The sequence below is a fragment of the Urocitellus parryii genome, chromosome 4 (genome assembly GCF_045843805.1).
Source record: "Urocitellus parryii isolate mUroPar1 chromosome 4, mUroPar1.hap1, whole genome shotgun sequence".
Classification (NCBI taxonomy): domain Eukaryota; kingdom Metazoa; phylum Chordata; class Mammalia; order Rodentia; family Sciuridae; genus Urocitellus; species Urocitellus parryii.
Window position 1 is genome coordinate 194,002,880 of NC_135534.1, and position 20,693 is coordinate 194,023,572.

At 40.4% G+C, this 20,693-nt stretch overlaps 2 protein-coding genes across 7 annotated transcripts in view; one reads left to right on the forward strand and one right to left on the reverse strand.

Annotated features, from left to right (window-relative positions):
- Astn2 (astrotactin 2) overlaps positions 1 to 20,693 on the reverse strand; it is an 833,116-nt gene that overhangs the window by 191,108 nt on the left and 621,315 nt on the right. The gene's annotated exons all lie outside the window — the stretch shown is intronic.
- Positions 5,594 to 18,753, forward strand: Trim32 (tripartite motif containing 32). 4 transcript variants are annotated; one of them, XM_026393330.2, is made up of 2 exons: positions 5,594 to 5,638; positions 15,671 to 18,753. In XM_026393330.2, the coding sequence occupies exon 2, from the start codon at positions 15,697 to 15,699 to the stop codon at positions 17,710 to 17,712; it is 2,016 nt and encodes a 671-aa protein (XP_026249115.2). In that variant the 5' UTR covers positions 5,594 to 5,638; positions 15,671 to 15,696; the 3' UTR covers positions 17,713 to 18,753. The 4 variants fall into 4 exon arrangements, with proteins under 4 accessions (XP_026249115.2, XP_026249119.2, XP_026249118.2 ...); XM_026393334.2 differs by having other exon boundaries at positions 5,609 to 5,638; positions 15,674 to 18,753; XM_026393333.2 differs by lacking the exon at positions 5,594 to 5,638 and adding an exon at positions 5,836 to 5,900.

Sequence of the window (20,693 nt, forward strand, 5' to 3'; positions counted from 1 at the left end):
TCAGCTATTTGGTATTATCAGTGTTAAATTGCTAATAGGCATACAGAGGTCTTTTGTTTTAGTGGGTATTTCTCTGATAATGTGATGTGGAGCATCTTTTTATATGCTTATGTGACAGCCATGAATTTTCTTCAGGGGGATGTTTATTGAGGTTCTGACACATTTTTTATTCAAGCTGTTTATTTTCTTATTGTTGAGTTTTAAGAGTTCCTTTTGTGCTTTTACTGACAGTACTTTATCAAATGTATCTTCTGCAAATATTTTCTCGAAGTCTGTGGCATGTCTTCTCATTATCTTGATATTGTCCTTTGCAGAGCAGAAGTTTTTAATTTTCATAAGATTCACCTTATAAACTATTACTTACATGTTAGATTTTAAATTTTAAAATAACATTAAAATTTTCCTATTTTTAGGAAAAATCAAAATAGAGCATTGGGCAAGCAATGATATAAAAAGAATTTGTAGAATGGAGGTGAGAGTATTCCACAACTGACACTCTGTCTGCAGTTGGACAGTCTTACAATGTCAGATGATGGACTGGTTAGTGGTAGTTACCAGATAAAGAAAACTTGACTAAACTACTAGACCCAAGAAGAACTGGACCCTAGGAGCAAGGCTGAGAAGCAGGGCTTAAAAGAAATAAGGAACATGGAAATTATCCAACAGCTTTCATTTAGCAGTGAATTGAATTGTGGTTGTGGACCCCACACTCTGTACGCTTTCAAGGCAAACCTTCAATCTACAGAGATGTATTAAACACCTGCTTAGACAGTGTTCCATCACTGCTCCCCTTTTAATCAATCACACTAGTTCAAACCATTATAAACTGGGTCTGGTTAATGAATATAAATGTACATGATATTAAAATAAAGCTTCAAAATTCTGAATCAGTTGTTACCATTTCGGCTCAAGGAAATAAATCAAAAAAGAAAAAAAAAAAAAACTCCCTACACAAGGAAGTTTATGGAGTCTTATTTGTTCAAAGATGGGTTTGTCAACTTGACAAACACATAACTGGTTTGACAGCTATGAAGGCCAGAGAAAAACAATTTCAAATACTTTTCATCATTAGGTAAATAAAATATCAAAATTTATATTTATTGAAAAGGCACTTGTTATATTCCTAGCGTTATCATAAATATGTGTAAATGGATTACAGAGATCTTCATAAATGGTTAATATTATATAAATATAGCCAATATAATAGTTACATTATGATGGTAGATAAAGTTGACTCTGTTCAGATTTTCTTTTATATATTTAATTTAAATTGAATTCAAACACCTATTGAGTCCTCTATGTTTCAGGTTTAGGCTAGACTGAGAAACATATAGGTATTAAATATGGTATATGGAGGTTAGAGTCAGTTTTAGCAAGAACTAGAACTAACTAACTAGATAGATAGATACAAATAAAAAATAGAGAATAACAGAAGGAGAGACAGAAGTTAATGGAATGAAAGGAAGGTAAGAGGCAGGAAAAGAAGCCTTTGAAATCCCTCAATAATCCCACCTCTTGATATTCACTGCCTGTTACAATCTCCTGTACTTGAACAACTGGCTCCTGACCAACAGAATATGGCAACACGAAAAGAATGCTGCTTCTGAAACTGGCTTACAAAAAAAAATTGTGACTTCCATCTTGTTAGCGGACTCCCTCCTGCTGGATTTGATGAAACAAAATGAAACATGGAAAGGTTCATGTGATAAGGTACTGAGGGAAATCTCCAGACTATAGCCTGCAAAGAACTAGGCCCACAATCCAACAACCCTTAAGGAACTGAATCTAGCCAACTATATAAGGGATCTGGAATTGTATTCTTTCCGGTTTCAGCCCTCAGGTGAGATCTCAGCCCACTGCAATAACTTCATCACAGCCTTGGAAGACAAGGTAAAGTAGAGGATCCAGTAAAACTATGCTTGGATTCTTGTTTCAATGAGACTGTGAGACAATGTGTGAGTAATTATTTTAAGTGGAAACATTTTAGGGGATTATTTGATATATAGTGATAGACAAGTAATAAAGATAGACATATATAATTTTGTTATTTCATGAAAATTCTAGTAATTGTAAACTTCTAGACTCAGACAAATTTGGTTAGGAAGTAGTGAGAGTTTTATCCCTTAACAATTATCTCCCCTATATTCTGTAAGCAAAAAAATCCTCCTATCCCTCAAAATTCAGTTGCCAATGACAGAAGGAGATATTTTGAGAATAATAATAATAATAATAATAATAGCAGCTAACATTCACAGAGCACTTATTCTTTACCAGTAAAACTTTAAACACTTTAGATCTAATGTCACCTTATATTTACATTTTATGTTGTAAATAACTACTATTATCCCTATTTTGTAGAGGAGAAAAGTAAAGTACTGAGATGTTAAGTTGCCCAAGGTTATAAAGCTTTGTCAATTCCAACAAGTTATCTAGGCTTATGTTAGATCATCTTCTTATATATTCCCTAAAATAACTTTCTGGGGAAAATGGGGCTGATTCCAGAGCCCTTGCTCTTTCTAAACAATGGTGTACTTAAATGAGTAAATTTATTTTTTAAAAATAATAAATGCAAAATAAACACTCCAACACTGTAGACAAAATGCTAAATGTTTTACATCTAACATCTCATTTTTTTCTCAACAATGTTGCCAGTTATCAATCCCTGTTTTAAAGAGAAAAGCACATAAAGTTTGGTGGTGTTATCAGTAAAACTGTGTCTCCAAAAAGGTATGTTGAAAGTTTAACTCCCAGAACATTAGAAGGTGACCTTATTTGGGAATAAGTTGCCATAAATGTATTCAATAAAAAGGACATCAACTGGAGTGGGGCAGGCCCTTAATCCAATATAACTATTGTTTCAAATCAAGGAATGCCTGGGGCTACCAGAATATGGAAGAAATAAGGAAGGATCTTTTTTCTTTTTTTCTTCCTATATTTTCCAGTGATGCATTAGAATTACACAGAATAGTGGGATTTGTTGTTATGAATTTCATATATGTACATAATATAACAAGATAATTTGCTTAATATAATTGCAAAGATCTCATAAAGCCTACAGAGAGCATGGCCCTGCTTATACCTTTATTTCAAACATTTAGCCTCCAGGACTGTGAGAGAATAAATTTTTCTTATTTTAAACCACCTAGTTTGTGGTAGTTGGTTCCCACAGCCCTAGGAAACTGATACAGGTGATTTAAATGTTAAATGGAAACCCATTATATTAAAATGCTGAATAAAGAGTATTTAAAGGGCTCCACAAAGAGTATTTTTAAATGTCTCTGTGTAAGAGGACTGCTAATATTGTGCCAGTGTATGCAAAGCCACAGAATAAAAATGAGTACAGTTCCAGAGTGCTTATTTTACTTTGAAAAATAAAAAGATTTTGTGTAAAGCATGGCAATTAATTCAACCGGTAAGTAGTTTAAAAATTTTTTTAAAAGACAGTCAAATAAACACTTTTTTTTGTAACAGGAAGAAATGATTTTTTTTAAAGGCATTCTTGAGCTTTATCTTCAGACTTTCAGTAGCACATTCCACTATTCTCTGGTGATGCTGCTCAGAACAGCTCAAATGAGAATCTTTTCCTTGACAGGATTATATCACATTGTCATAAGGGCTGCCACAAATTCCTTGACTTCTGAGCACTGACATTTCTTTTGAGTCTTATAAACAAACCTTAATAAAATAGAGAGATAGCACATGTCACAAATGTGGGTAATTTTGGCATGGTGGTTCATAGCCAACTGGACTAGATGTTTACTCTAGTTCTACCTCTTTCTGAGCCTTTGTTACCTCTTTTGTAACATGGAACTACTACTATCTACTTAAGGAACTGAAGGAATTAATTGTAACATGAATATCTACGTAGTGCCTGATATATTATGGTGCCCAAAACATGGCCAACACTTAATTGAGTGATCCCAGTGAGTCATTTTGCACTTAACTCCAGGCCAGTCAGGCAATTTGATTTGCCTAAGGTCACAATTCTGAGTCTGCTTTATTTACTCAACAAATTTTATATGCTGGGCATTGTGCTAACAGATATGACTACAAACAGGCAATGTCCTTCAGGGAAGTTCATATCCCACAGGTAAAGATGACAGGCAAAAGAATAAAGACCAACCTGTATGTGGTTTGTGAAAAACGATCAGAGTTAGAAGCAGGTACATAGGAAAGTAGGAAGTGTAAATACCCCTCCCTCCTGTTCCCCGAGGTTCTGTCTATATCCACCAGAGGCCAATTTTGACCAAAATCTGTTCCAGGCCTTTTAGTCTCCAATGCGGCTCCCTTCTCCATCTAGTTTTGACTCAATCTATTTTTACCCTGCCTGTTCAAACTCCATGCGGCCCTGAATTGCAAGTGCACTGTTGGTCTCAGGTATTCAAGGAGGCCATGAAGTATGTCAAGTATTAACTTCCTGTTTTCCCAATATCTGAAATGCTAGGGATTATGGATCCAGCAGCCCTGAATGGGTAAGAGCCAATTACAATTTTTAAAAAACTTCCATTAATTGACGATCTAAATTCATCCTCATAGCAAAATCTCACCTTCATTTACAGATAAAGAAATGGGGAGAATGGTTACACAAGATTAAGAAGTTGAATTTTCAGGATTGGGTTTAACTCTTAGGTTCTGACAGGTAGTACCTGGTGGCCTTGTTATTTAAACTTGGCATCATTAATCTTCTCTCAAAGAGTAGTTCTGAGGATTAAATGAGCTATGGAGGTGAATAACTTAGTTGTCACCAGTCAGCAAGTATTGTCTGTAGTTTTATCATTATGCACTGTCACATAGCAAAGCAGAACTTCAAAACCAGCACATACTACTTCAAACTCCCCCTTCACTCTTAAACTGTACAGTATGGTCACCTTCAGGAGCAGGTAACTGGCTCCAAGCTATTTTAGGGATTGCAGGTCCTGGCCACCCAGTAGATCAGCCTTTACCTGGTAAGACTTCACCACCCACCCGACTCCCCAAAGCCAGACTCGGGTTTGGGTTTCGGAGTAGCTTCAGTCTGCGAGGACAGAAGCTGTAGTGTTTCCCCATCTCTCTCTCTGCTGTCGGTCTCCCAGCTGAGTAGAAAAAACTCTCCTTTCCAGGAGCAGCTTTTTGCTCAGATAATGGCTCTAGTAAAGGGTGTGTCACGAGCAAAAACAGAGAGCTTGATGTAGGGAGTTGGGGTTCTGGGCTTGTCTTCCCTTGTGCCATTTCGCAGATGGGAAAGCTGAGGCTCCGAGGGCCTTTCTGTGAGGCGCTAAGGCATTCTTGGAAACTACCAACTGAAGACAGTTTACAGAAGAAGCCGACACGGAGTCAAACCCGGAGCTCTGGATTGGTTTCCGTCTCCCTGAGTGAACTAGACTCCTGTTGCGAGTGGGCCTCAGTTTCCTCATCGGTCGAAAGGAGACAGGAAGGAAGCTGAATAAAACGATGTTAGCCCCACTGCGCCACTGGGCCCAGAGCGATCTGCCCTCTGGCCTACAAGCCCCAGCATGCCTCGGGGCGGGGAGGAGCGCCATGACGGACAGGCGGCTCTGCGAATTGGAGCCCGATAAGGGGGCGTGCGGCGGCGCGTGCGCAGTGGGCGGCGGGCGGGTGGGCTGGCGGTGGTGGACGCGTTGGAGCCGCGGGCGGTCAGGTAGGGGGCGGGAAGGAGGGCAGGGGACCAGGGACCGCAGCCGGAGTCGCGGGCGGTGTTTGAGCGGCTGGGCGGGGACCCACGCCCCAGTGGCAGGGTCTGGGGAACGGATCCGAGAGGCAGGACGCGGTGGGGGTGGGGCTGCGAGGGGCAGGCTCGGGAGGGATTGGGGCTAGAATCGCAGGAGATGCAGCTGGGGGAGGGGAGCGAGTGGTTCTGCGAAGATTCGCAGTCGCAGCGTCTCGGTCTCGGGAGGTATGAGGTAATGTGGGGGCCCCGAAGACAGCCGGGTGCAGCATCTGGGTGATGGGAGGGAGTCTGAGGCCCCCAGTAGGATCTGGGTGCAGAATTTTAGAAACGTGAAGGAACTGGGGAGCCTTGATGAGATTCCAGGGAATGTAGGAGCGCTAGGCGTTTGCGGGGTAGGGGGCAAGGTCTAAGATCCGGTCTAGGGCGATCCTTGCTAAAGAGAAAGGAATTTCCGGATTAAGGTCTGGGAGAGATCGAGGGGTGAGTTCCTAGGGGAATCTGTAAGAAGCAGGATCTATGGTGTAGCAGGAGACCTGGCTAAGGTTTGAAAGCAGCACGTGAGGCAGGGTCAATGAAAGAAGGAGGAGTATGGTTTGCGTGCTGCACTGTTCCTGATGGAGTTGAGCGCTCAGATGAAAGGAGGGAGGAAATTTAAGGTGCAGGATTGGGGTGTTGAGCTGAGAAGAAAGGTTGAAGGCTACAGAGATTTGGAAACACGGATTAAAGAATATGTCAGAGGGATTTAGGGCACATGAGTGAATAATTCATGAGGTTTGCAAGGTTGCAATGTACAGTGCAAAAGGTTGAAATTCTATATTGTGAGTTGGGAACGGGATTTGGAGAGGATTGAATGCTGGGGTGGGGATGTTGTAACTGGGCTATAGAATTAAAGGCCTCTGGGGAGATTTGTGGGTTGGTATCTTAGACTACTAAAGGAATTCTGAAGTCTCTCATGGGAAGTGGAGTTCTGGATAACCAAGGACCTAAAAGTAACCTGTGAAACTATATATGAGTGTATATGTATGAAGTTTTGCATAGTCATGGGTTCAGAAATAAAGTCATAAGTCTTAAGAGAATCTGAATGTGATATTCCCTGAAGGTGGGTGTGGGCAGAATCTTCCTCTATTGAGACCTCTTATCCTGAGACACTGAGACTCCATCTGATTACTCCATTGCTGAAAGTGTTAAGACTTTGGGGAAGAAGAGTAGTCAAGGGTGAGGGGTGAAGCAGGGAAACTTCCCTTTTTCTGTACCCCCAAGCAGTTATAGTAGATGTATGAGATCTCTAGGGAATTGAGTGGACCATTATCTCAATCTGTTAATCCCAAAAGGTCTATTCTAGCTTAAAGAGGAAGTGGCTCTGTGAATGAGGTTTTTGGGCTGGAAGAGAAACAAAGGAAAAATCATGTATTGAAGAGCATTTAGCCCTATGCCATGTTATAAAGCAGTGTTTTTTAAAATTTATTTTTATTGCTGCATTATTAAAGCAGTGATTTTTTTTTACCAGGGTGATTTGGTTCCTCAGAGGCAATGTATGGAAACATTTTTTAGTTGTCACAGTGGGATGGGGATACTATTGGCCTCTAGTGGTAGACACAAGAGATACTGTTAAATGGCCCCCACAAAGTAAGCATTTTTTGGTCCAAAGTATAGTCCTAAAATTGAGGAACCTTGTTCTGAAGTCAAATATTCTGGGTTCAAATGTTGGCCCTATTTCTTCCTGACTTTGTGGTTTCGAATGACTTAACAGAGTAAAGGCACTCAGAGGTTTTCAGTAAAATGGGGTCAATGACAGGATTTATGCCATAAGATTTTTGTGAGGATTTAGTGAAGTAAATTAGGGTGCCCAGTGTCTGATACATGGTACTCCAAATTTATTAATTTTTAGTTCTTATATGTACTTTCTTGCTTACTTTTCATAACAATTCTTCTAAGTAATCTCTGCTGTACACAGTTTTACATATGAGCAAACTAAGGTTTAAGAAGTGACTTGTCCAGTGTCCATAGGTAGGAATAGCAGTTAAGCCATTCCTGTAACTTCATATATTCCCTCTTTCCTTAGTCTTATTTTCTAAGCCCATTCTCCTTTATTGAAAAGGAGGATTGCTCAGTTAGTATCACTGAATATTAGGTTAAACTCTAAAGGTGGGTAAATCTCTCCAGATTAAGTAGGGAGGAACTCTGTACTTTGTTCTTGGTTTGCTGTTAGACCTGGACCTTGAATAGATAAAGGGAGGTGCTTGAGGATAGCAAGGAAAAAGACTTGCAAGGGACTACACAATAAGGTTTGGAGGCCCTTGGCTTGAAAAAACACGAAATATGATATGTCAAGAGCTCTGTAAGGTTTTGAACAACCAATTAAAAAAAAAAAAAAAAACACCTCATTGCAGGGCCTCAGGCGAAAATCAACCATACTGTGAAGGAGGGTGACTACTGTTCTCAATGATCTCTTTTCGGCTTCTTTCCTCTGGGAGAGAATAGTAGTAGCATTGGCTCTATCAGCTCCAAGACTAGCTACAGCATTGCCAAAGCCAGTTTAGAAACAAAGCTGGACTGGATCTGAGAGCCAAGACTTTGCTGGAATACCCACACCCACCCCCAGCGAAAATATGTAACAGGAATTGAGTAAGCCTTGGAATCAGAAGCTAGAAGTATAACTGCTTTGCTTATTTTCTGTGTGATCTTGGTCAAGCACTTGTCAACCTCAGTTTATTAAAAATACAAATAAAGTGCTTAGTATGTGCATTATCTCAGTAAATCCGGTCAGCAATCTTGCTGATAATCTTTTATTCCTTATTTTGGTAAATTAGAAAACTAATAGGTTTAAATGACTTACTAGGCTACACACAAGTGGCTAAGCAGAGATGCAAGCCCGGATCCATCTCCTAAATTAGATTATACTAGTTTTATTAAAAGAGCCCTGTGCCTATGTCTGGAGAATGGTTAGAAGCAAACATTTATAAGCTGTTTTTTGTTGTTGTTCTGGTACTGGGGATTAAACCCAGGAGTATACTGTGCCACATCCCCAGCCCTTTTTATTGTTTGAGACAGGTTCCTCACTAAATTGCCAAACTGGCCTTGAACTTGTGATTCTCCTCCCTAGTTGCTGAGTACAAGGCTCTTGAAGTGGACTATTTTCTATACACTGATGTGATCCTGCCTCTGTTTTTTTCTATGGTCGAACAATCAGATTTAAGTCAGTTTATTTTAGTTGTTTCCAGGTTCCCTGAATGCCCTGAGTAATGCCAGATTCTGCCTGGAGGTAATGGTAGTCTAGTCAGCTGGGGAAGTGTAACACATCATTTGAGTCAATGTGGTTTTATGGCTGGGAGTTTACACATGAGTATTTGGGTCCCTGATCTCCTACTTAACTGGCTTTGAGATCTTGGACAGGTTACTTTTCTTGGAGCATTGTTTTCTTTACTTATAAATAACAGTCTTTACATAGTTTTGAAAATAAGAGTTATGTATCAAAGGTACCTGAAATTCAATAAATAGTTGTTTCACGAAAGATTGCAATTATAAAACAAAGTTAAAGCTGGAATGTTGTTTTCCCAGGTTTGAATGACCCTAATGTGGTCTTTGTCAGTATCAACCAAGTTCCTATCACCAGTTGTACTTTTCCCAGTGTCTGCTTCTTGATCCTTTAATCAAGGTGGGTGGGGGTGACCTCATGATTAAATGAGCATGTATCATATGAAAAGAAAGGAACTAAAAGAAAGAGTTGGATGAGTTCAGTTGAATTGGACCTTCCCCAGAAAAGGTTGTTGACTTTTCCCTTGTTTGTATTCTTTGAGTCAGATTGGCAGCATAGGTATTACCAAAATATTTGTAGACCTTTTTTTTTTTTTTTTTCCTTGCTCCTGGTGATTGAACCGAGTCCCTGACCTATTACCCCAAGCAAGGGATACTTTTTAACTCTGACAGTTTTTGAGAAAGTCAGAAACAAAGGTCAGACTGTTCTTTTTTCCAGCAAACCCTATTGTTGATTTAACCTATCCTTGACTTGTTTAGCAAAAGCTTCTTTTTTCACAAACATATTTTAGAAATATCCTGGGATGTTACTTATGTGTCCCACACTGGTGCAGCTTTGGGGACATTCCTGTGTCTCACTATAAGCCCCTACTTTTCAGTTTATTTTAGTTGTTTCCAGGTTCCCTGAATGCCCTGAGTAATCTAAATTTAATCAGAATTTTCTTCCACACAGATAATTAGGTGACTATCAGGTGGTAACTGTAGTCTTGCTAGTATGTGACCATTGTGGCATGGAGATAATTATGGAATTGAATAGCATTGTGTTAAAGTGTATGAGGAATAAATATAATTTAGAAAGCTGACATAAAAGGAAGTGTCATAAACTACAAAAAAAGGAGTGTGTTAATAGTACAATATAGAATAGACTTTATGTCTTGTGAAAGGAAATATAGTATTTAGACATTGTCTAGTTTTTGGGTGAAAACTCTTGTTTCTTTTTTTCTAAAAAAAAAAAAAAAAAAAAAAAAAGTATTTCCAACCTTGCATAGGTCTGCACTCAATTTAGGTGCTCAGAAAAATGTGTTGAATGAATTGCCTAGGGATCTTTTGCATGTTCCAAGCCTATAAGAGGCTGATAATGTATATAGGATATGGAGACCTCTAGACAACTACCACATGATAGACAACTCAAGTATTGGATGAACACTTGAAACCTTGGGTCATCTGACTTTTGATTGTATAATCAAGAAAAACAATCTCCAAGAAGGCTCAGAATTTTATTATTTAAATCATGTATCTGATGCCTTAGGTACAGTCTGCCTATTGAAAAAGGCCTATTCATTTCGTCTTGTAGGCTGGGTGGTAGTGGCAGGCAGTTGCTGCTGCTTCTGTTGTCACTGCTACTAATAACAATAAAAGCTATTTTTTGCACAGTTAATTGTATGCCTGGCTTAGTACTGTACTAAGTGCTTTACATACATAAATCTCATTTAATTTTTATGATAACCTTGTGAAGGAGGTACTATTCTAAAGCCCCTTTTCATGGATAAAAAAACTAAAAAAAAAAAAAAAAAAAAACAAATAGAGAAGTTAAATAACTTACCCTAGTCTCCACAATAAGTATTAGAGCTGGGATTCAAAGCCAGAATGCCTGATTTTTTAGCCCACTTCCTTAATCTGTAATAATGCTTATTTTTAGCTCCTTCCTTTTAGTGCTAGTTCTGCCCTAAGATGTATGAGTTATTAATTTCCTTCTCCTCATCTCAGTTTCCTCATTTATGTTACTCTTTGAGATTACTACTAATTCTAGTATTTCATGTTTAGTCTCTGCTAGGAGGAATGGAAGCAGTTTATTTTTTGGTCACAAGAAGATGTGAATTCATTTACTCATTAGTTCCTAGCCTGGAATCCAGCATTCTCAATCAAATCCCTCCAAAGCTGACCTGTCCTTTTATTAATCTTTGTGTCTTTACATTCCATGAAAGATTCTTCATCCTTTCAAAATTCTTTGTTAATACTAGTACTGGTTATTGTTAATGTTGTTTTGATTGTTATTAAATATATGGTAAATAGCATTCTTTTATTGCATATCTACAGTATCAGGTTAAGTACTTCATATGCAGTATTCCTAGTCATCACAGGAATCTTTTTATGAACTACGAAAACAAGTCAAGAGGATAAATAACTTGCCACTGTCCCACAACTTGTAAATGACAGTGCTGTTATCCGGTTCTGTCTGATCTCCGGGATTTGTGGTTTGTTTTGTTTCTTTTTTGTTTTGTTTTGTTCTGTTTACTTTTTGCTTTTTCTATTTACTTCATGGACTGGGGACAACCTAGTGGTGCCACATGATATTAGACTAGGCTGGGATATAAGTACAGAATTTTCCTAAGTCTTAAGAGCAGACATAGCTTAAGGGAAGTCTTCTCAGGAGCCAAAGAGATATTGCTAATAAAAGTGTGAGATGTGCAGCATAAATAATTACATCAAGAGGGTAAGGGGTGGGGATAAGCTGAGGTTAGATAAAGTGACAGGTTAAGACTTTGAAAGGTTGTACAAAGTGCCTGCTAGGAAATGTGTTCAAGGGATTATGAAGGCAGGCAAGATCATAAAGAACATGGTAGTGTTTCATTCTGGTTGGTCACATGTTTTATAGCTGGCAGAAAATGGGCAGCATAAAGACTTTTATAGTCCTTCTCAATTTTAATAGTAATGACCAGATGTGTCCATCTGGAGGAATGAGACTATATCTGCCTGTTTCTAAGTTCCATTTCCGGCTGAGAACTATCTGAATGTTGTATTCCCAGGTCATGGAAGTAGGAACAACTGTCCAGGCTTTTTCCAGATCTGAGGCTCTCCATACCTGATGCTCCAGTGATGGTAACTTGTGTTTTCCTGGAAAAGCATGGCAGCTGCAGGGCAGGAATTTCTGACATCCTTAGAGATAGTAGATAGTTTAGATAATTTGGGGTATGGATGTGGGCATAGTAAATTCCTTTTTACAAGGTGATGGCTTAGATAGGAAAGCAGAAAGTTTTTTAATTGAAGGAGGTGGTATGATATTCCAGAAAGCTAGGGGAAGAATTTGCTGGTACTTTTACAAGCTGGCAGACTTTTTAAATTAGCTGATCTGCAGTGCCAGCTCTGGGAAGAACAGATGTCCCTGCACATTGTAAGGTAACATGCTCTGGATCCAAACCAAATGTTGCCCCCATTCTGTTGTCCCAGATGACAGAAGAGAAGGAAGCTATCAGTTTAGCATTGGGATAGTTTGTATGGATCCTGACTTGAGGTTTCTATCTGTATTTGTAGATTATTGTCCCCAGACCGATAGCATTTAAGAATTTGGCCTCCACAGATTCAGATATCCACATGTGGCCCCTTGGGCTCATGGTGCAGTAATTTGTCATTTTGTTGAGCTATGGATTTATGTCATAATAGGTTGTAAGGCTAATGTATGGGAGTGGGTCACTCAGCTAATCAATCTAACTTACTCTATAGCAGCTGAATCTCATACCTATATTATTGTTCCTTCTTTATTAAGAAGAAAATTATGTGTTATAAGGCAACATTTCCCAGCTCAGTCTAGAGGACACTTGTTAGTAAATGTTACAAGACTATTTAAAAAACAAACAAAGGGGGTGGGGTTGTGGCTCAGTGGTAGAGCACTTACCTCGCATGTGTGAGGCACTGGATTTGATCCTCAGCACCACATAAAAATAAGTAAATAAATAAATAAATGTATTTTGTCCGTCTACAACTAAAAAAATATTAAAAAAAAAACATGAAAAAAGCTTGGAAGTAATGCTGTGTTAAACACAAAAGTAAAGATATCTACTCTGTAAGGTTCCACCATGTTTAAGCTGTATGATCTTGAGCTAGTTTTTCTGAACTTTAGCTTTCTTCTCTGTAAAATAGGATAATAAAAATACTGTGATTATGAGGATTAAATGAGATTAAGCATATGAAACTCCTGACATGGTATCTAACACATAGTAGGAACTAGATGAAATCTCTTATAGTACTAGGAATATCAAGAAAGTAGCACTGACCTTAGATAAATTGCATATCTCCTGCTCTGTCAGATTGCATTTCAAAGCTAAGTTAAATATGATGGAAATTTGTTGTAATCTCTCAGTCTACACTGACTTCTCTTCTATGTGCCTGGAGAATGTTGATGAGGTGGGCAAAGATTTTTCTGAGCTGACTTCACTATCCTTAAAATTAAACTAACTTGTCGGTGGCGGCGGCGGCCTCCTCCTCCTCCTCTTCCACCTCCTCCCTTGACAGTTGACCATCTGCATGTCACAAGACTGCACAGGTGCAGCTGTAGGATTTGCATTTAAGAAAGGCTGTTTTTATCCACGTGCCTTACCTTGCTAGATATATTCATTCTAATTTGGGGTATAAGCTGGCAGTGATACAAGGCTGCAGAGCACTGAGATTTCTTGAAGTCTGCTTCATGAGCATATATAGTATCAAGGAAGATGGGAGTGTTCATAATATGTACTGAGTAAAGCAGTGGGTATTCCAAACTAGAAATTATCTGTCTTGATAAGGAGCTACTATTTTTAAAAATCATCTGGGCTTGACTATTTAGCCATCTTAGCTCATTGCTCTCCTCCCAGACCCCCTGCCCCTGCCTCTTCTACCATAACCCACTGATTTTCAGATTTTACTGATTACATTTCTGAATAGTGCTCAGATATTTATTCTCTCCATTTCTACCTGCTCCTTAGACCAGACTCCCTAATGCCTCACCCAGGCTATTTAGCTATAGTTTTCAAACTAGTTTCTCTGATTTTTTATTTTTCTCACTTCATTCCAGCTTTTGTTGCTTCAATCTGCCCTTCAAAAGAAATTTCAAAAAGCACATATGGATTCTAAAGACCTTTTATAATTATTTTCTAAACTCTTTACTCTGTTTCTCCCATATGCTCCCATAATTTTAACCTAAGGTTGAGAAAAAAGAAAACTTTAAGATTTTTCTGATGCAAAGCCACATCTTACTGTTCGATGTCCTACATATATTATTTTTTTATTCCTTACATTAACCTTGCAGTACTATTTGTATTTTACAGGTAAGGAAAATAAAGCATGGAGGGGCTAGTGTTCTGTTTTCTTTCCAATACACAAAACTTCTTGTATCCTCCCCCACTTTATAACTTTAATAAAGGGTGTTGTGCCCTTTGCCTGGTGCCCCTTTCCATCTTCACATTTCTCTGCATTCTTCTGTGCCCATATCAAGTTCCATTTCCACTCAGAAATTCTGTTTCCCTTCATTTTAGAATGAATCCATCTTAACCACTGTCAAACTTAGTTATACATACCCTGAAAACCCCAGTGTTGAGTATAGTACATGATACCTAGTCTGAGAGGGTATGTAGGTAAGAAGTTGGAGAAGAGATGAATGGAAGACGTGTATTTTCTGGTCTGATGTTTTGAAGATCACCTAAAACTAATGATGAGAGTGTTCTATTTCTCTGGATGATTCCTAGGTCCCCAAACATGACACAATACACTCTATGACATAATAAGACTTTCACAGTTTTTTGCTCAAGCTGTGTTCTTTGCCTAAAATATCTTGGTCTCTCATTGACTCATTGCTTTCATGACATTTCTTAGGAATGGTACTGCTGGGCAGCCTTCCCCAATTCCTTTAGGTAAATCCATCACTCTATGCACATAGACTATTTCATGGACCCTCCTGTCATATATTCCTTTTTCTGTGCTTTTCTCTTAGTATAGATTATAAGTTGTAAACTTCACTTTTTATGAAGTTAATCACTAGCATTTATTACTAGTGTACTACATGCCAGTTTCTGTGCCAAGGGCATCTTGTTCATCATGTTATTTAACCCTGAAAGGTTAATAAAATAGGTACTTGTCACTCCATTTTTCTATATGCTTAACAAAACACTGTTGAAATCTTCTTAAGAACTGTTTGCTAATCTTGTTCCCAGAATGTGCTGTCCCCAACTGCCAAACTGCAGGATGCACTCCCTCACTCGGTTGCAGGCAAACTGCCCACTCGCCCTGACCCGTCAATGAACTTCCCTCCCTGCCCTCTCCAAGGAAAGTATATAAGCTCTGCTTAAGCTGTTCTCAGGGCTCTATCTCTCTTTGGTCTATTCAAGTGAGCTCTGAGCCCCAGCATGCTGGTCCTCAAATAAACCTTTTGCTGTTGCATGAGGCAGTCTCTTGGTGGTCTCTTCCTCCGACGTTTCGCCGTTGTTTTACAACCCTTACAATAACTGCAAGGGAGACAGCATTGTGACATATTTTGCAGGCGAGTGTTGGAGAAACTGCTTGGGGAGTTAGGTTACTTGTTGGATTCCTGCCCACTGTGTGAAGCTTTGGCTGCTTTGTTTCCCTATGTGTAGTCAACATCTAACACATGATAGACCTCAATAAAATATTTGTTAAATAAGTGAATGACTGACTGACTGTTGCTGTTCTCAATGTTTCTTAACTGGGTTAATTTATATAAACAATGGAAAATGAATAATGGTTTCTTTTTCTCTGTAGCAGGAGTCCGACTCTCTGCGGCATGAATGCTAAGCTGTTCAGTTCTGGGCTGTGCTAGCAGGATCCTTCAAAGAAGAGCAATGGCTTCAGCAGCAGCTTCTCACCTGAACCTGGATGCCCTCCGTGAAGTGCTAGAATGCCCCATCTGTATGGAGTCCTTCACAGAAGAGCAGCTACGGCCCAAGCTCTTGCACTGTGGCCATACCATCTGCCGCCAGTGCTTGGAAAAGTTACTAGCTAGTAGCATCAATGGGGTTCGCTGTCCCTTTTGCAGCAAGATTACCCGCATAACCAGCCTGACTCAGCTCACAGACAACCTGACAGTGCTGAAGATCATTGACACAGCTGGGCTCAGCGAGGCTGTGGGGCTGCTCATGTGCCGGTCCTGTGGGCGGCGGCTGCCCAGGCAGTTCTGTAGGAGCTGCAGTTTGGTGTTGTGTGAGCCCTGCCGGGAGGCAGACCACCAGCCTCCCAGCCACTGTACACTCCCTGTCAAAGAGGCAGCTGAGGAACGGCGGAGGGACTTTGGAGAAAAATTGACACGTCTGCGGGAGCTTATGGGGGAGCTGCAGCGGCGGAAGGTAGCTTTGGAAGGTGTCTCCAAGGACCTTCAGGCAAGGTATAAAGCAGTCCTCCAGGAGTATGGGCATGAGGAACGCAGGGTCCAGGAGGAGTTGGCTCGCTCTCGGAAGTTCTTCACAGGCTCTTTGGCTGAAGTTGAGAAGTGTAATAGTCAAGTGGTAGAGGAGCAGAGTTACCTGCTTAACATTGCAGAGGTGCAGGCTGTGTCTCGCTGTGACTATTTTCTGGCCAAGATCAAGCAGGCTGATGTAGCCCTACTGGAGGAGACAGCTGATGAGGAGGAGCCAGAGCTCACTGCCAGCTTGCCCCGGGAGCTCACCCTGCAAGATGTGGAGCTCCTTAAGGTAGGTCATGTTGGCCCCCTCCAAATTGGGCAGGCTGTTAAGAAGCCCCGGACAGTTAACATGGAAGATTCCTGGGCCATGGAGGCTGCAGCCTCTGCTGCCTCTCCCTCTGTTACATTTAGAGAGATGGACATGAGCCCTGAGGAAGTGGTTGCCAGCCCCAGAGCCTCGCCTGCTAAACAGCGGAGTTCTGAGGCAGCCGCCAGTATCCAGCAGTGCCTCTTTCTCAAGAAGATGGGAGCCAAAGGCAGCACTCCAGGCATGTTCAATCTTCCTGTCAGTCTCTACGTGACCAGTCAAGGTGAGGTGCTGGTTGCTGACCGTGGGAACTACCGTATACAAGTCTTTACTCGCAAAGGTTTTTTGAAAGAGATACGCCGCAGCCCCAGTGGCATTGATAGCTTCGTGCTAAGCTTCCTTGGGGCTGATTTGCCCAATCTTACTCCTCTCTCTGTGGCCATGAACTGCCATGGTCTCATTGGTGTGACTGACAGCTATGACAACTCCCTCAAGGTATATACCTTGGATGGCCACTGCGTGGCCTGTCACAGGAGCCAGCTGAGTAAACCATGGGGCATCACAGCCTTGCCATCTGGCCAGTTTGTGGTAACTGATGTGGAAGGTGGAAAACTCTGGTGTTTTACTGTTGACCGAGGAGCAGGAGTGGTCAAATACAGCTGTCTCTGTAGTGCTGTGCGACCCAAGTTTGTCACCTGTGATGCTGAAGGCACCGTCTACTTCACCCAGGGCTTGGGCCTCAATCTGGAAAATAGGCAGAATGAGCACCACTTAGAGGGTGGTTTCTCCATCGGTTCAGTGGGTCCTGATGGGCAGCTGGGTCGCCAGATTAGCCATTTCTTCTCGGAGAATGAGGATTTCCGCTGCATTGCTGGCATGTGTGTGGATGCCCGTGGTGACCTCATCGTGGCTGATAGTAGTCGCAAGGAAATTCTCCATTTTCCTAAGGGTGGGGGCTATAGTGTCCTTATTCGAGAAGGGCTCACCTGTCCAGTGGGCATTGCCCTCACTCCTAAGGGACAGCTATTAGTCTTGGACTGTTGGGATCATTGCATCAAGATCTACAGCTACCATCTAAGAAGATATTCCACCCCTTAGAGGATGAGAAATACCAGTCTTCTGCTCCCAGCCAATTTTCCTTCCCTTAGTCCTTCCTTGGTTGTTGGCAGTATTATAGAGTAGACTTGGCCTATGTACTGATTTCAGCTGGGTTTTTCTAGCATTTTAGAAGTTCTGTTTTTTAGTGTTTGTTATTCCCCTCTCCACACCATATCCTACCCCCTACCTAAATTTAGAGCTTTAACAGATGCATTTCCCCAAATAGAACACATGATGGTGTTAGCTGATGTTTGATTAGAAATTAGGCACTTCTAAGGCTTCAGTACAGAGCCACTTTAGGCTTTTGCCCCTGTGTTTGAAATTTGCCCCCCTGCTTAAATCCTTGTTGATTTCTTTGGGCTTTGATGTCATTCTGTGGTTCATTGTTTCCTTCCTATTATAATGTGCTTCATCTATGATACTTTCTCTTCAACTCTGGTTGCATTCTGGGTGCATGCTCCAATTGGATCTGCTCCACATTTCAGTAACATTTCAGACATCGCATCCCTGTAGCATGATGTTCCAGGTTTGATCACCTTCACCAGTGCGAAAGCACATTCATTAAGTGCCACCAAGAGGAAAGGGAAGCAGTACCTCTTGGCTGAGGAATTTGTGTCATCTTAGGTTGGTCTCCATTGCAGATGTGCCAGAGAATGGACTGACTCTAGTTGGTTGGTGTTGAAGACTTCAGCCTGAAAATTGCTTGCCTTTTAAAGGATTGGAATTATACCACAGCATAGGAAGATAGGAATAAGCAAAGAGAAATGTTTAATAAGTCTGCAAACTTAATAGCCTTTGGGGCTTTCTGTTTTTTTTGTTTTCCTCTTTCCACTGAACTGTGCTGAGTCCTATGAGAAACTGTACAACACAGGCCAGGGCCAATAAAGCAGGGAGGTGGACACATCCATTTTCATTACTAAAACAAACATCAAAACTGTTGGATAGTTACTCTGTATTTTTCTCCAGTGAGTGTATATTGTTTGGCTTCAGAATTTATTTCCATTCTTGTATCAGGCATTAAATAATTGATGACTTTCTTCATCACTGTTGTTCATGTCTTTTAATTAATTATGGGATTTGGGTACAAGGAAAGGGATAATTTGTGCTATGCTGATTTGACAGTTCTTTGAGATCACAGGAATCTACCCAGGTCAAAATTCAGCCAAAAGCATCATTATGTAAAGAGAATTCAAATCTCACTCCCATGTACATGGGAACCCACTGCCAAGGTATCAGTCACAAACACCCTATTCAAAACTGAGCCTCCACCTTGTTTCTTCAATTTCAGTTCAAAAACGGAAGAAAGTCTTATGCTTTAAGATGACCAAAGGTGAGAGAATTTGTGATGAGATTCCACAAAAGATAGGGAAAGAGGTAAAGTGTTGCTGAACTAGTTTGTCTTTCACTTTTCACCTGGAAAAAGCCCCATGATGAAATTGCATCCAGTTTTCAAAGATTGTGTAATTAAGAGAAAATTGATTCAATTAAAAGTGCATCACAAGCAACTATTAGTTATTAGAGCCGTTTTATCTGTGGTGGCACCCAGCAGCAGGATCTCTGTCTTTGCCATCAGTGGGGGACTTGCTGAGGCAGTAACACTGGTGAGACTTTTGCCACATGGTTTGTAGTAGAAAGATGCATATAACATTGTGGGCTGGCCTGAAGTAAACAAGACCAGCAATACTCCAGCGGCCTGTACTTTTGGAAGGAAGTGCTGTCACTTGATGGCATTCATCATCTACTTCAGTTGCCATCTCTCAATCACAATGATTCCTTGACCCTCAAGTAAAGAGGGTATGTGCTAATTCAAAGTGCAGTCTGAATGTTTTTGTTTCTTCTTTGATGTGAATATTTTAGGCTGTGTGAAGTACAGTTAATTATCTGCCATGTTGACTAAATTGCAGAGTATGCCTCAGAAACTATTTTCTCAATTAGGTGGTTGTGGGTTTTATTTAATGCAGCAGTACCAAATAAAGTCTTTTGTGTCCCATAAAATAGATCCAAGAGCAGCTGCTCTGGTTGATGCAGGTTTGTGGAAATGGAGAATTGGCTACTTTCTCCTCTCCCCTGATCACACCTGTGCTACTATTGCGAATCTCTTGGGAACCTGCAGAATACTTTCTGAACACCACTGAACTACAGCAATGCTAATCTTCAGAAGTTCCATCTTATTGGCCATGTGGCCTTGGGCAAGTCACTTAACTTCCTCTTCTAGAAAATGAAAAAATGACCCCTGCCTCCTCCGGGAAAGGTGTGAGATAACAGATGTGCAAATGCATGGTTCAGTTCAACAAATGGTGGTGGTTATTAATTTCTTCAACTGAATTGCTCTAAATAATTCCTGGTGGCATGGGGCGGTCCAGCCACTCCAGTCAGTTATTTCCTTCATGCCTACCTTTTTGCTTTTCAGTTTCTACTTGGTAACAAAGACCTTTTTCCAGTATCCCCTCCCCCTACCCACAAGTCTCCAAGTAAATCTGTTCACCTGTTTCTTTCTACTAGTTGTTTTATCTTTCTAGTATTGTATGAATCACTGTGTTTCTATTATTTGTCTATATATCTAATTAATGATAGTATCTAATTAATCTCTTGCTACCAGCACATATTATGGTGGCTTGTATATGGTGTTCCTCAGTTGTTGTTTAATTCATTCATTTATCTGCCTGACTTGTTGGCCCATGTATACTGAGGCTTCCTAGTGCAGCCCCCTTACATTGAATAATGAGGGAGTCTCAGAAAAGCCCTTTTAAAGGAATATAAAATAGTGGCAAACAATTGATTTACATTGGTTGACCCCCTTCTTTCCTGTATCATTCTGAATGATTTCACAGAATTTAAAATACTAGAACATTGATTTGTTCAATTTTTATTCAGTGCCTATAGTAGCCCATGCACCCTCATTTCTCATTGTTTTTCTTTCCTAAAATGTTGAAAAATGATGTTAATATATTTACTTTTTCATAGATTATTCTACTATCTTT